Source organism: Xenopus laevis, chromosome 3S, assembly GCF_017654675.1.
Source record: "Xenopus laevis strain J_2021 chromosome 3S, Xenopus_laevis_v10.1, whole genome shotgun sequence".
NCBI classification, from domain to species: Eukaryota; Metazoa; Chordata; class Amphibia; order Anura; family Pipidae; genus Xenopus; species Xenopus laevis.
Genome location: NC_054376.1, coordinates 53,750,710 through 53,765,724, shown reverse-complemented (window position 1 = coordinate 53,765,724; position 15,015 = coordinate 53,750,710). Strand labels below are relative to the sequence as shown.

At 38.5% G+C, this 15,015-nt stretch overlaps 1 protein-coding gene across 3 annotated transcripts in view; it reads left to right on the top strand.

The window, feature by feature from the left end:
• Positions 1-15,015, top strand: part of nedd4.S (NEDD4 E3 ubiquitin protein ligase S homeolog) — an 83,168-nt gene that overhangs the window by 30,450 nt on the left and 37,703 nt on the right. For all 3 annotated transcript variants that reach the window (XM_018255458.2, XM_041588312.1, XM_041588311.1), the window contains 2 exons: positions 7,945-7,995; positions 11,280-11,341. In XM_018255458.2, coding sequence (XP_018110947.1) covers positions 7,945-7,995; positions 11,280-11,341 — 113 coding nt within the window. The remainder of the gene's footprint in view (positions 1-7,944; positions 7,996-11,279; positions 11,342-15,015) is intronic.

Sequence of the window (15,015 nt, the reverse complement as noted above, 5' to 3'; positions counted from 1 at the left end):
TGGCTCCCATTGCTGTTCCTCTAATCTGTCGGTAGAACCTATCATCAAACACAAAGACATTGTTATTGAGTATGAAATCCAAACATCTTAAAATAAAATCAGAATGTTTTTGATATTTATGTCCTCTGCTGTACAAATAATCACAGCATGCTTTTAAACCTATATTGTGCGGGATTGATGAATACAGGCTTTCAACGTCTAAAGTTACAAGCAAAGTAGTTTCAGAGATGGGGAGTTGATCAATTTTTCTGATTACATCTGTTGTGTCCAATACAAATGAGGATAGAGTTGGAAGAAAAATCCTCAAACTTTCATCAACGTATTTACTTAATGGCTCAGTGGTACTTCCCATCCCTGAAACTATTGGACGTCCTGGTGGATTGTCTAAACTTTTATGTATCTTAGGGATCACATAGAAAGTAGGGGTGGTGGGATCACTTACATACAGAAAATCAAACTCCTTCTTCGAAATAATCCCTTCTTGTCTAGCGGTTAACAGTAGCTGTTCAAGCCTATTTTGAATAGTAGTTTTTGGATCAGCTGGTAGGATCTGATATTGTTGTCTGTCACTTAATTGTCTCTTTACTTCTTGTTTGTATTTACTTTCCTCCATTAGAACAACATTACCTCCCTTATCTGCCACCTTTATTATTAAATCTTTTTTCCTACCCAATTCGGCTAGTGCTATCCGCTCACCTCTTGTTAAATTGTCTGAAGTAATAGGGGTTACTGAAAGGGCCAGAATTTCTTTTTCAACTCTTTGTACAAATGCTCTAATGTTGGGTACTTGAGACAAATTTGGCATGTATGTGGACTTTTTCTTTAAAGAGGAAAAGCCCACTTCTTCATTACTATCTGCGTCTTCCCTTGGGTCAGATTCACTCAAAAGTGACTGCAATAAATCAACCCCTAAATTATCATTAGTGGTTAGGGTCGTTCGTTCCGGCATATTGTTATATAATTTCTTTAAGGTTAACCGGCGTGCAAATAGATGAAGATCTTTTACAACTTTGAACCTATCAAGCTTATTGGTTGGGCAAAAACTCAATCCTTTTTTCAATAATGAAATATGAGAATCGGATAATTCTAAGCTTGACAGGTTCACTATTTGCAGTTCATTTATTGAATCTTCTTCCTGTATCTGCTTTTGGACGGGTAGCCCCATTTCGTCCTGTCTCTTAATTGTATTTGGCCCTCTTTTTCTCTTTGATCGCCTTGTCGGTCTTTTTCCCCGTTTTTTGAATACTTTTTTCTATACCTAGCCTCACTGACCTCTTGTTCACTGTCACTCATGCTATTTTGAGACTGCATTCACATTGAATGCATTCACATTGCAGCCGGTGCACAGTGAGTCAATCAGCCACCGATTTACTGCTTCACAAGCTGTTGGTAAACCGATACGGCAGCAGAAGAAGTGAAGGCGGCTTACATTGTTACATGCTTTCAGCATCTTTTCTACACAGGATACTATGTTTCTTAAAAGTAACAAATGACTCTAATTATTTCCAGCACGCGGAATTCTTTCAGAGACTTTTTTCAAACAATTTAGAGCGGGTGCCTTCAGTGATTTATTCCTCCGACATGTCTTTCCCACATCAATCTCTTTTTCCTCAAATAGGAATCCATGGACTGTCTAATGCAAGCTTGAAGCATTAACTCTTCCTCATCAACTAATCCTAATACACCAATCTATACGCAATTGTTTCAATAACTGTAATATTCTATATATTGTATTTTTAAAGGTTAAATGAAATAATATCAACTTTGTACACATGATTGAAAAAATACTGTTTTAATAGTGATGAATTAAAGTTTATACTTTTTAAAAAACTATATTGAGTCATAGGTATTTTAAATGGATGGCTAAAAGTACTGGAGTTCCTCATAATGACCATATGTTAGTATAAATCACCGTGTGCAAAATGGAGACACTGTCTATATCTTCCTTATTATTACAGAAAAAAAGGAAATAGTTTTTTAAAATTTTAGATTATTTGATTATAATGGAGTCTACGGAAGACGGTCTCTCCATAATTTCGGAGCTTTGTAGATAATGGGTTTCCGGATAACGGATCCCAAATATGTCAGCTATAGCTTAGCTAAATTGCTTCTTCTTATTATTATTTTAAGAATTAACATGCGATTAATTTATGGAGTTTGTGCAAATCTAGTATGCCAAGTTTTTTGTTTGAAAGTCATGTGTTGGGCAGGATTGTGAAAGCCAGGTTTATTTTTAGAGTAAGCAGAGAAGAAACATTCTATGCTGATTAAAATAACCGTTTGCTGGTCACTTCTGGGAAGCCATTTATTCTACCTCAGTTTAGAATGTGCTTTTCATCTGGTTGGTTAAAAAGGTCTATTGAGTGAGTATTTTTATAAGCCACAGCAGCAGTCCATGCCTATATTTATTTTTTCTTCCACACCCAAATTATTCTTTATTTATTATTTATTAGGCTGTTCAGCTGGTAAACTTCATATACACCTTGCTAATAAAATTCACGTTCCCTGTGAGACTGCTGACCAGCTGAACTAAAGTCTGAAAAAAAGACATAAATAGATCCCTCCTGTGCCATTTGTACGATGAATTTTAACATATTATTCTTTCACATTTCAGATGCACTGTATATGAGCACATGGGTGAAAGCATGCCTTTGCATAGGATGGCTTAGCAAAGTTTTTCTTTCCAAAACTTCAAATGAAACTAGCACGATTCAGAAAAATGTCTATTTGAACAGAAAAGTTGTCTCCGAATAAAGTTTGGCTTAAGCAGATCTTTCCTTAATAATGTGGCCACAGTGAAAACTTGTGTAAGTGAGATAAGTGGGCCGTGATCTCTAGAACTGGCTGACAGTGCTCCCCAATGGGCACAGTTAAATGGGCAAGTTTTAGCTAAGACACATGGCAGGTAAAGTTACAAGTAGTGGTGGGAAGTACTGAGCTTCAATCAGGTCAGATCACAGCAGCAACCATTTGCTGTAAATTTTTCCACTATGGTTGCAGCCACATTATTGGTGCTTTCCTCTCTTTACCACCCCAGCTGCCAAAATCTGTACTGCTAGACAATGTCAGGTGACTTTGGAAAGCCGAAGTGACTCATATGTTTTGCCACCACTGATTTATATTGTTGCCAGCGCGACAGCATTTCTGGGAGATATGTCGCCTGTAGCAGCACAGATTTAATCATGGGCAACAAATGTTCCCCTGTGAGCCATTGCCCTTAATGGAGATCTAAGGGTGAAGACACACAGAGCTACTAGTTGCAGCTACTTGTTGTGGCTACAGAATACCATACCATAGACAATACTGAGAATTGCCTCTGCTAAAACACATATAGGGTTTGAGCAAAGCCAATTATCACTATATAAAACACTGCATTGTGGATTTTTGCTCATTGTTCCATGAACTTTGCACTTGTTTAAGGTGGCCATACACGGCCGATAAAAGCTGTTGACAGACAGCTTTTTGGCCCGTGTATGGGGCCGCCAACGGGCTTTCCTGATAGATATCTGATCCGAACGGATCAGCCCGATATTGCCCACCTCAAGGTATGGTCACCTTTAGTATACATTTGGCTTCCATGTTGAGATAGCTCTTAATATTCTTTTATTTAAAGAATATATGTACTCCTCTGATAATGTTTTAAATAACCCTTGTCATATAAGTAACTTAAAGTGATACTAACACTAAAAATTTTATTTTCAAAATATTAATCTACATGAAAATTTACCTATATGTCTTCTTATGGGCGATTTCAATGCAGTGGCCAATGCTGACCTAATTCTGACAACCCCCCAGGTCATCCACAGCACTCTTTAATAAATGGGTCGCTGCCTTCAATCTAGTGGACCTCTGGAGAGTTGTAATCCAGGGATAAAGCAATTCACATGTTATTCTCCTGGGTACAATAACATGTCCAGAATAGATTTGGCATTGGGTTGCGCTGAAATGAATTAATGGGTACAAAAAGTAGAAATACTTACCAGAGGTTTACTTACCAATGGCACTAACGAGCCAACAAGCACTAAAATTGCTCAACTAGAACTCACAAAAAAGCACATACTTTTGCAAAAAACTAATATATTTGAACATGGGAATAAGAATGGGAAACTGCTAGCAATGCTAGCAAAAGAAAATGCAGCTAACACGGCAATTCAGGTAGTAAGATTATCAAATGGGGTAACAGTCTCCACCCCGGCATTTCATACAATGAATATAGTGGGAATACATCCAACATACATTTAATGGATATGAGCACTTTATCAATTCCCTGTAGCTAAATTGCGCACCAATACAAAACTGTCCTACCCCTTCTCAATCAATAGAGGCACCACACAGGGCTGCCCCCTAACCCCTTTACTATTTGCAATTGCCATGGAGTCCATGGCCTGCTGTATCAGGGCTTCATGAGAAATAGCAGGGCTAAAACTAGGAGACCTAACCAAGGTTATCTTAATCAATGCAGAGGACATCCTCCTTTACCTACCTAACCCAAACCAGGCACTAGCACGAGCGTTAGATATTATCAACACTCATACAAGTTACTCTGGCCTCAAGATAAACTGGTCCACATCAGTAATTTTCCTCATAGACACCCCCCAACCAAACAGTCCTCAACAAACACAAGGTCTTTAATGGGTGGACACCTTCAAATACTTGGGGATATGGATACTTGCTAACCTGACCAAATATACTGAGCTCAATATTCTCCCCCAAATGAGATATATAGAAACCAAAAAGGAAGCATGGGCTAACTTACCACTCTCCCTGATAGGGAGGATAAAATTACATATTCAGGCAATCCTGACAATAATTCGAAATCAGATATTCTCCAAACTCAAAAGTTTCACACTCACACTGTATTGGAATGGGGCTACACCCAGACTCGCCCTTGGCACTTTACAGTAACCAACTCAAAAATGTGGCCTAGCAGCCCCCAATCTTTTCCTGTATTATCTGGCATCGCAGCTGGTGGTGGTGAGGAACTGGGCTACATCAGATAATACCAATGCAGCAACAATTTTAGAGGCAAAGCTGATATAATCCTTTGAAGGACTGAGGAATTTACCATATAGAGAGCACACTTACATGGCCAAACTATCCCCACTGATGAAAGCCACAGTGAAAGTCTGGCAGTCTGCACTCCAGTTCTACACAAAACCACTGCTCAGGCTTTACCCCATTGTGGTGCAACCCTCATTTGAAACAATTAGAGGGAATTTCAGACCCACAAAATGGGGTGAGGTACAATATAAAGTATATAGCGTATATCATAGCAGACGGTAAACTACTAGGTTTCCAAGAGCTAAAACAAAATTATGCACTCCCGTATGTAATGCTATTCAGATAAGGGATGCACCAAATCCACCATTTTGGATTTGGCCGAACACACAAATTCTATATGAAAGATTTGGCCGAATACGGAATCCTAATTTACATATGCAAATCAGGGCTGGGAAGGGGAAAACATTTTTTTATCCTGGATTCGGTGCATCCCTAATTCAGATATTTGCAACTGAGGCACGCTATAGAGACCCAATTCAGATGTGAGTCACTAGACCACACCAAATAGCTTAGAGAATGGGGTACATAGTCAAGTGCTACGCAAACCGTTGTCACACTTTTATGCACAATTGTTACAAACCTGTAGCACTTCGCTGAACAAATTACAAAGTACACGATATACCTGACATTACAATGGAAAACTGGGTAGATATACTTGACTCCACTTTTGATGGAATAATCAGCAGCAACGACAGGATGACACAAGTAAACTATCTGCATAGAGTGTATCTCACGCCACAGCAGCTACATAAAATTAATCAAACAATTAGCCCAGAGTGTCCTAGGTGTCAACACTCCCCAGCGGAGTTCTTTAATATGGTATGGGAATGCCCAATAGTATATGCATTCTGGAAGGAAGTCACGCACCCTTATTCAGGTTAAAACTGACCTTCTTGTCCCAATGGAACCAAATATAATGTTATTGAACCAGGTAGAGGATGTGTCTCCAAGTAGGGCACAATGAACACTGTTGTCCATACTATGTATGTATGCCAAAAAACTGATTGCAATGTACTGGAAGTCAAGGAAGGGGCCCACAGTACAGAAGTGGGAACAGCTAACAGAGGATCCGGAAATAGATCCACCCGCTTATATCTAAACAACCTAATATAATTAGACTGTGTCTCCCCCCCCCCATACTACATTATAAATTATAGATGATAGATGGTTAATTACTGAAATACTAGTTATTGAAGATTTAAAACGATGTTGTATTATAAGCACTGGATGAGTAAACGTTGAACTGCTCTCTAGAGGTGGATTAAAACACCAAATTGTTTGTTTAATGGTTATGTTAAATAAAAATTTGACAATCTTGTTGACAAAAAGCAATGTAAACTGTAATAAAATGATATTTGGATGACTGATAAAAGAATTGTTAAAAAAAAAAAAAATAAGTTACTTATAAGTCATGTTGAGCGTTTTTCGCTGATAGTTCTTTTATAAGTAATTGTTACTTAAAGTTCCTAAACCTGGCTGTTTTGTCAACCTGACTGTCCCTTCTCAACTTGTCAGTTAAAGTTTCTAATGCTAACAGACTACTGCAGCACAAATATGGCAGCCCCCTAATTGAGAAAAAAGATGGTAAGAAAGGTAATGTAAAACACCAGGCAGATATTTTATGGCAAAATTATGAATAGCATTCAAAGATCATGTTATGATAGATAATAAAAGAGTTTATTTTCTGGTGTAAGTATCACTTTTAATTAAGAAAACATTGGATATTAGAGACAATTATTCTGGGGCAAAAAAAGACAAACCAATGCCATGTCCTTGGCAATATAACTTGGGACTGAGGAAGAATACAATTCTGTATATGCAGATTCCCCCGGGAGCCCCCCTGACTTGGATGGATTCTGTTCTCAAGCTAGCTTGGTCATATCACCTTGACCTTGAGGAAGAACCACCCCATTGGTTATTTGAGCAGTTCTTTGTTTTTCTGTGCTGTGAAAAGATATCTAAATTTAAATTAACTTTGAGGGTGGTGGCACGCACTGCTATTCGCGAAGATTATTCAGCCAGCGACAAATCATCTCTTCTTCAGGCAACTCATCTCCCCGAAATACCTTCCCGCCAGCTAGAATGTGACTCGCCGGCGTGATGGCACTTGGATGGCTTCAGCTTTACAAAGTCGCCCGAGTTTCTCGTGAAGCACGAAGAGGAGATTTGCCACTGGGTGACTAATCTCCCTGAATAGCAGCATATGCCACCACCCTTTGTATATTATAGAATGGTCAATTTTAAGCAACTTTTCAATTGGCCTTAATTTTTTTTTAATTTTTACATTATTTGCCTTCTTTTTCTCACTCTTTTCAGCTGCTAAATGAGGGTCACTGACCATATCTTCTAAACAATGCTCTGTATAGCTACAAATGTATTGTTATTTGTAACAGTATTTCTACTTCTTATTACTCGTCTTTCTATTCAGTCCTCTCCTATTCATATTCCAGCATCTTATTCAGTCACGGTTACTAGGGTATTTTGGACCATAGCAACTAGACTGCTAACTGGAGAGCTGCTGAATAAAAAGCTAAATATCCTAAAAATCACAAATAATAACAAATTAAAACCAAATTTAAATTGTCTCAGAATATCACTCCCTACATCATACTAAAAGTTAATTTAAAGGTGGACTACCCTTTTAAACTATTGCTCAATAGTTGCCAATCACAGCGTTAGGTCTTGATTAATAGGTTGGACTGTTTGAATGCAAAATACCTTTGGTATTGGGTCAGGTGTTCAAGCTATTTTATTTGTCTTTTTATGGGCACTAAGGAGTTCTAGTATTTTTTGGTTATTTTTGTTTATTGTTTTCAGTTCATACAGTTTCTCAATCTAGATCACTTCTTCAAAATCTAACTCTTAATATATTTTCTTTTTCAGACCAGAGATGATTTTCTTGGGCAAGTGGATGTTCCCCTTCATCTATTACCAGTATGTTTTCACTTTCTTAACTGTGGTTTGACAGTGAATTTGAATTTTTTTTTTAATCTTAAACGTATATTTTCAGATAGTATAAAAGCAACCCAACAGACCAAATTACTCTTGCAAAGAGGTTTTGTGCTACAGCTGTCTGGGTGACAGGACCTCTTTAATATTCTCATGAAGTGTATTTATAGGTTGTGGCAATGCATAGTCTTTTCTGGAATGCAAGAAGAAAGCACATACCTTTCTAATCTGGCATATAGTCACAGATATTATGGCATTTTTTTAAAGAGAAAACAAGATTTATTTGATAAATCACAGGGGTTGTGGATGATGCCATACGAAGATAAAAACCATGAAACAGAGATCTAGAAATGTATTTGTCAATGAATTATATCTAACTTCATAATTTGATGTAAATTCATTTTATATTATGTTTACTGATAAATAATGGTTAATGATTTGATGTGTATGTAAAGGTTTTACTTTTTAAATTATTATGTAATTGTAGTGCAATGATCACAGTGTCTTATAGGAGAAAATGCAAAAAAATGTGCTTCTGTTTTAAATGCTAGATTTCATCAGTACAGTTACTTAAAACAACCTGTTAGACCCTGGCTTCCTTTTTTTAACATAAATAGACTGATCAATTTGCTGATTGTGGCAATCGTGCAATTTATTGCCTTTGTGGTTAGATAAGAAAACTAACTATATATCTATATTGCCATAAGAATTGCCGTTAAAAAATCATCAGTTAATAGCTCTGTTCCAGCAGAAACCTGCAGTGAAATCAATTTTTCAATAGGGCAAACAGATTATTTGTATTTTTTTTGGAAATTTGACATGGGGCTAGACATGTTGCCCCTGGTCCCTCAGCCATGTGACTTGTGCTCTGATAAACTTCCGTCACTCTTAACTGCTGAAATGCAATTTGGAGTGAAATTCCCTAGCAGCCAACAGAACAAATCTATTGGAAGTTAAACGTAACCAGTAGAATGAGGAGAGCAATGCAAGGCAGAATATCTGCAACAATGTAATTTATTAGCAGCTACAAAACACTACATGTTTCGGGCCCAAAACACCCTTTATCAAGTGTAACAAAATGGAAACAAAGTGACCTTTTAATCACATCCTGTTTGAATCCCACCCCTTAATTGCAAGGTTAAAGTTCAAAACTTCATGTTTCAAATCTATGGGAAGTTAACAAGATCCCTGACAGCTGCATTGCTTACGTGCCCCACCTAGTGATGATTATTAGAATAGGATTCAATAGTGAAACACCCAAGTCATGACTCCTCCAGTTACACTGGGTAGGAGAAACAATAGCTTATCTAAAAGCAGTTCCATTGTAAAGTGCTGGCTCTTATTGAAATCACAGGATCAGGCACACTGATCTGAGATAGCTGCACATCAATATTACAATTAAAGAAAAATAACTGTATTGGCTCATGAATAACATTTTAAATGGTAGAATGAATTATGTGCAATGTACACAGTGTAATTTTGTAAAAAATAACTACACATCATCAGAATCTGAGAATCTCTTTAAGGAACTGATAACTTGTACTGCAAAAAGGAGAAGCACTAGTTTCGGACCTTACCCATTTCTATACCACTATGAGACCTACATAATCTGCATAACTACTACAGAGCAGCCAGAATTACCCAATGGGTCCCAGCCCATGCAGGTCCACAGGCTCCACTATGGGTCCAAATTGAGAGCAACTTTTTATACCCCCTACTTAATCAAGTCCTGTGGCTACCAAATATCTCTCCCCAGATTTTCAAGGACCCATCTCCCATTACAATAGACATGCTACATCAATGACAAATAAACCACAAGAAACATTGCTTGGCTTCCTTTCCCTCCCTCTTAAGTCCATTAGTAAACAACCCTGACTTTACACCAGGAACTTCTAGATGAGCATTCGCCTGGTGGCTAAGTAATGGGGCAAGCACAATGGACTCATTGACCCGGCAGGGCAAACCACTAACTCTACTGCAACTGGTTCAAAAATGTAACCCTCCACAACAGGAACTTTTCAGAGCCAGCAACTTATCTATTATATGAACAAGCAAGCGAAGAAATGTCCTAACAACACATTCACATAATCAAGCAGCGAATTTGTTTGCCGACAGGCACCATTGCCCCTGGGATTTTAAGTCTAACTCACAAACTGATGAAACGGAAGCCTACGGAGATCTCAAAACATAAGTACATGCTCAAATGGGAAAGGGACTTAAAGGAGAAGGAAACCCTGTAGAAAAACCCCCGTACAACCACCCCCCAGGCTAACTGCCCCCCCAGGGAAATGCCCCATACTTTATACTTACCCCTCGTTGCAGATTCTGGCAGCGGATTTCACGGCATCCATTTTCCGGGTCCTCGGTAAGCTGACTGGGAGATCAGCAATCTCCATTAATTTCATTGCATGCGCAGTTGTTGAAAACCGGCAGACTGCTCCAACTGCGCATGTGCTGACATACTGATCTCCCAGTCAGCTTACCGAGGACAGGGTTTCCTTCTCCTTTAAAGGCAAGAATCTCAACCAAGCAATGGTCACAATGCAGCCTAACAGCAAATCAAGGCAGAACATGTGTATCAAACAGAGAAACCTCAATTAAGCTCCTGCACAGAACTAATTTGGTACCAACACAACTACACTAGATCTATCCATCCTGCAACCCACATTGCTTCAGATGTTGACAAGAAGAAGGGACTACACTTCATACATGGTGGGACTGCACTGTGGTTTCTAAGTATTGGGACTCTGTGAGACATCTACTATCCAAAATACTGCATACCGACTACCCAAAGGATCTATTTGTTATGCTTCTAGGTAAAAAACCTCAGCATATCCTCACAGCAGCAAGACTCATAATTGCACGCAACTGGAAAAAAGCCACCTTACCTCTGACAATGCTCAAAGCAAAAATTATAGACATAGCAGCCAAAGAAAAAATGACATATTTGTTACAAAATGATATGGAGGCTTTCAACAGAATATGGCTTTCTTGGTTACCATATGAGAATGATCCCTTACTCTTTTCTACCATGCATGTATGAGCATTATATGTTACAACAATTAAATGTAAGTTAGTCAATGAGTGGTTAAGTGCTTTAAAATATTATTGGTTACTTATAATACCTGTCTCTACATGTAACAATGAGCCACTCATCCTTGGGGACTGCATTTGAGCTTGATATTGTTAATCAGGCCTTAGACTTCTACGAATAAGGAGTACAATTTTAGCCCTCATTTGTTTTATCCAACCTTACTGTTTTCATCCAGACCGAAAACCCGCGGTTGGAACGACCATATACATTCAAGGACTTCATTCTTCATCCCAAAAGGTAAATTCTTTTTTCACTGTTTTGCATTTTTGCAATGCTTCAGTATTGTTATTATCATTATTAGAATATCTGAAACAGCCATTTATTTTCAGAAGCAAATTAATGCACTTCTGGGGGCACATTTACTAAGGGTCAAAGTGAATTTTCAAATTCAAAATCTTCGAATTTTGAAGTAATTTTTGGGTACTTCGACCATCGAATAGGCCAAATTCAACTTCGACTCTGACTCAAATTGAAAAAACTTCTAATATTCGACCATTCGAAAATCAAAGTACTGTCTCTTTAAAAAACGTTGACTTCGACACTTCGCCACCTTAAATCTGCCAAATTGCTATATTAGCCTATTGGGACCTCCTAGAACCCACAGGCAACATTTGGCTAAGACTTTAGAAGTCGTCGTTTTTTTTTAAAATCGTTTGATCGACCGATTAAATCGTTCGAATAGTTCAGATCGAAGGATTTAATCGATTGATCGAATGATTTTACTTCGATCAAATATGGCCATATTCGATCAAAAAAAACTCGACCCTTAGTAAATGTGCCCCCTGATGTTCTGTGGACCAGATAAGAAATGTTAGGGTAATTGTTGCTTTTTTCTGAGTTCAGATTCCTCTGTAGTCATATTGCTGAAGGAATCTGTTTAGCTTGCGTAAATCATGAGTTGGTCACGAAAGGGCACTGGAATTAGGTATATAGACTGTAGCTTGGCATAATGACCTTGTGATCATTTCATAGTGGTCCATTTACCTTGTAAAAGCTTGCCTCAGCTGGCCCTTGACCACTAAACTGCAAGTAAGCTCATTGATGAGGAAGTTGCTGAGATTTTGCCATTAGGTTTTACAGTCCAGTGTGTGTGATCTGATGATTGGGTGAGGGCTTATTGTGTACATAGGAAGACAGTAATTTGACAGCTGTCCTACACTGAGATTGTTTCTTATCTTACCCTTATATAATGAAGAGAGAGCAAACATGTTATCTTTAATACCATAAGCACACGGCAAAGTGTGAGGTAGGCACGGTGGCAGGGAGATGCCAGAAAATGAATTATAATTGGTTGCCTATCATAAAACATGGTTGGGCTCAGGTCCAGACTGAGAATTAAAATAGGCCCTGGTATTTCAGGTACACAGAGGCCCAATCAGCCCACACAGAGGCCCAAACAGCCCCCACCAGCCCACTAAATACTGACTTTATATGGGACCTTATAGCAGCCCCTCTGGCATTTGCCAGAACTCACCGATTTCCAGTCCGGGCCTGGGCTGGAAGTTTATATTTTGCAGTTTAGATGGCTGGGTCTAAAAGGCAATGTGCTGGTGCTAAAAATACTGTAGTTGGGTTCACATAGCTCTGTTGTTGCTTTTCCTACTCACATACCTTGTTTTACAGTGTGTATCTAATCATATTGTAGGTAATTTCAATAGCTCGTTCAAGAACCTACTAGGAATAACTCTCTTTTGGACCTTGTAATAACTAACAATACTGAACTCATCTCTAACATTTGTGTGGGTGAGCATTTAGGGAATAGTGATCATAACATGGTCTCCTTTGAGATTCTGTTGCAGAAGCAATTCTATAAGGGAGTAACTAAAACACTAAATTTCAGACGTGCAAACTTTGACAGTATAAGGGCATCTCTGCAACATATTAAGTGGGAAATGCTTTTCACAGGGTTAAACACAGAACAAAAATGGGAAGTCTTTAAAATGCTGCTTAATAAATATACTTGTCAGTATATTCCACTTGTAAGCAAGGAACGTCGTTGCAAAGCAAAACCTTTTTGGTTCAATAGAAGCGTTAGTGTTGAGGTGGGTAAGAAAAGACGTGCTTTTAAGGCTTTCAAGTTAGCTGGTACAGCCGAAACATTTATAAGGTACAAGGAGGCCAATAAATCATGCAAAGAAGCTATAAGGCAAGCTAAAATTGCTATAGAAAAGGATATTGCAGCAAGCAGTAAAAAAAATCCAAAATTATTTTTTAAATATGTCAATAGTAAAAAAATGAAGCAGGAAGGGGTGGGACCCTTACTATCAGAGGGGGGTCAGCTGGTTGATGAAAACAAAATAAAAGCGCAGATTCTGAACTCGTATTTTTCATCTGTCTACACAAATGAAGAACCAGTAAGTGAAGGTTTCCTTCTTAACACTCCCAATTCTAGTAATACAACTAATGATGCATGGTTCACACATGAAGAAATTCAAAAGAGACTTGAACATGTTAAGATTAACAAAGGTCCAGGGTCAGATGGTATTCATCCCAGGGTAATTAGCGAGCTTAGCTCTGTGATTGCCAAACCTCTTTACTTCATTTTTCAGGATTCATTGAGATCTGGCATAGTGCCGAGAGACTGGCGAATTGCTAATGTGGTGCCTCTATTCAAAAAAGGATCCCGTTCTCAGCCTCAAAACTATAGGCCAGTTAGTCTGACGTCAGTATTAGGAAAGCTTTTCGAAGGGTTAATAAAAGATAAGATACTGGACTTCATAGCAAATCATAATACTATGAGTTTGTGCCAGCATGGTTTTATGCGTAATAGATCTTGCCAGACTAACTTAATTTCTTTTTACGAGAATGTAAGTAGAGACCTCGATTCTGGGATGGCAGTGGATGTGATTTACTTAGACTTTGCTAAAGCATTTGATACAGTGCCACACAAAAGGTTACTGGTTAAATTAAGGAATGTTGGCCTGGAACATAGTATTTGTACCTGGATAGAGAACTGGCTAAAAGATAGACTACAAAGAGTGGTGGTAAATGGAACATTTTCTAATTGGACCAGTGTTGTTAGTGGAGTACCGCAGGGCTCTGTACTGGGTCCCTTCCTTTTCAACTTGTTTATTAATGACCTGGAGGTGGGCATTGAAAGTACTGTTTCTATTTTTGCAGATGATACTAAATTGTGCAGAACTATAGGTTCCATGCAGGATGCTGCCACTTTGCAAAGTGATCTGTATAAACTGGAAAACTGGGCAGCAAACTGGAAAATGAGGTTCAACGTTGATAAATGCAAGGTTATACACTAAATGGCAATGTGTTGGGAGTTTCCTTAAATGAAAAGGATCTAGGGGTCTTTGTAGATAACACGTTGTCTAATACCGGGCAGTGTCATTCTGTGACTACTAAAGCAAATAAAGTTCTGTCTTGCATAAAAAAGGGCATTAACTCAAGGGATGAAAACATAATTATGCCTCTTTATAGGTCCCTGGTAAGGCCTCATCTGGAGTATGCAGTTCAGTTTTGGACTCCAGTCCTTAAGAGGGATATAAATGAGCTGGAGAGAGTGCAGAGACGTGCAACTAAATTGGTTAGAGGGACGGAAGACTTAAATTATGAGGGTAGACTGTCAAGGTTGGGGTTGTTTTCTCTGTAAAAAAGGCGCTTGCGAGGGGACATGATTAGACTTTACAAGTACATTAGAGGACATTATAGACAAATGGCAGGGGACCTTTTTACCCATAAAGTGGATCACCGTACCAGAGGCTACCCCTTTAGACTAGAAGAAAAGAACTTTCATTTGAAGCAACGTAGGTTGTTCTTCACAGTCAGGACAGTGAGGTTGTGGAATGCACTGCCGGGTGATGTTGTGATGGCTGATTCAGTTAATGCCTTTAAGAATGGCTTGGATGATTTTTTGGACAGACATAATATCAAAGGCTATTGTGATACTAAACTCTATA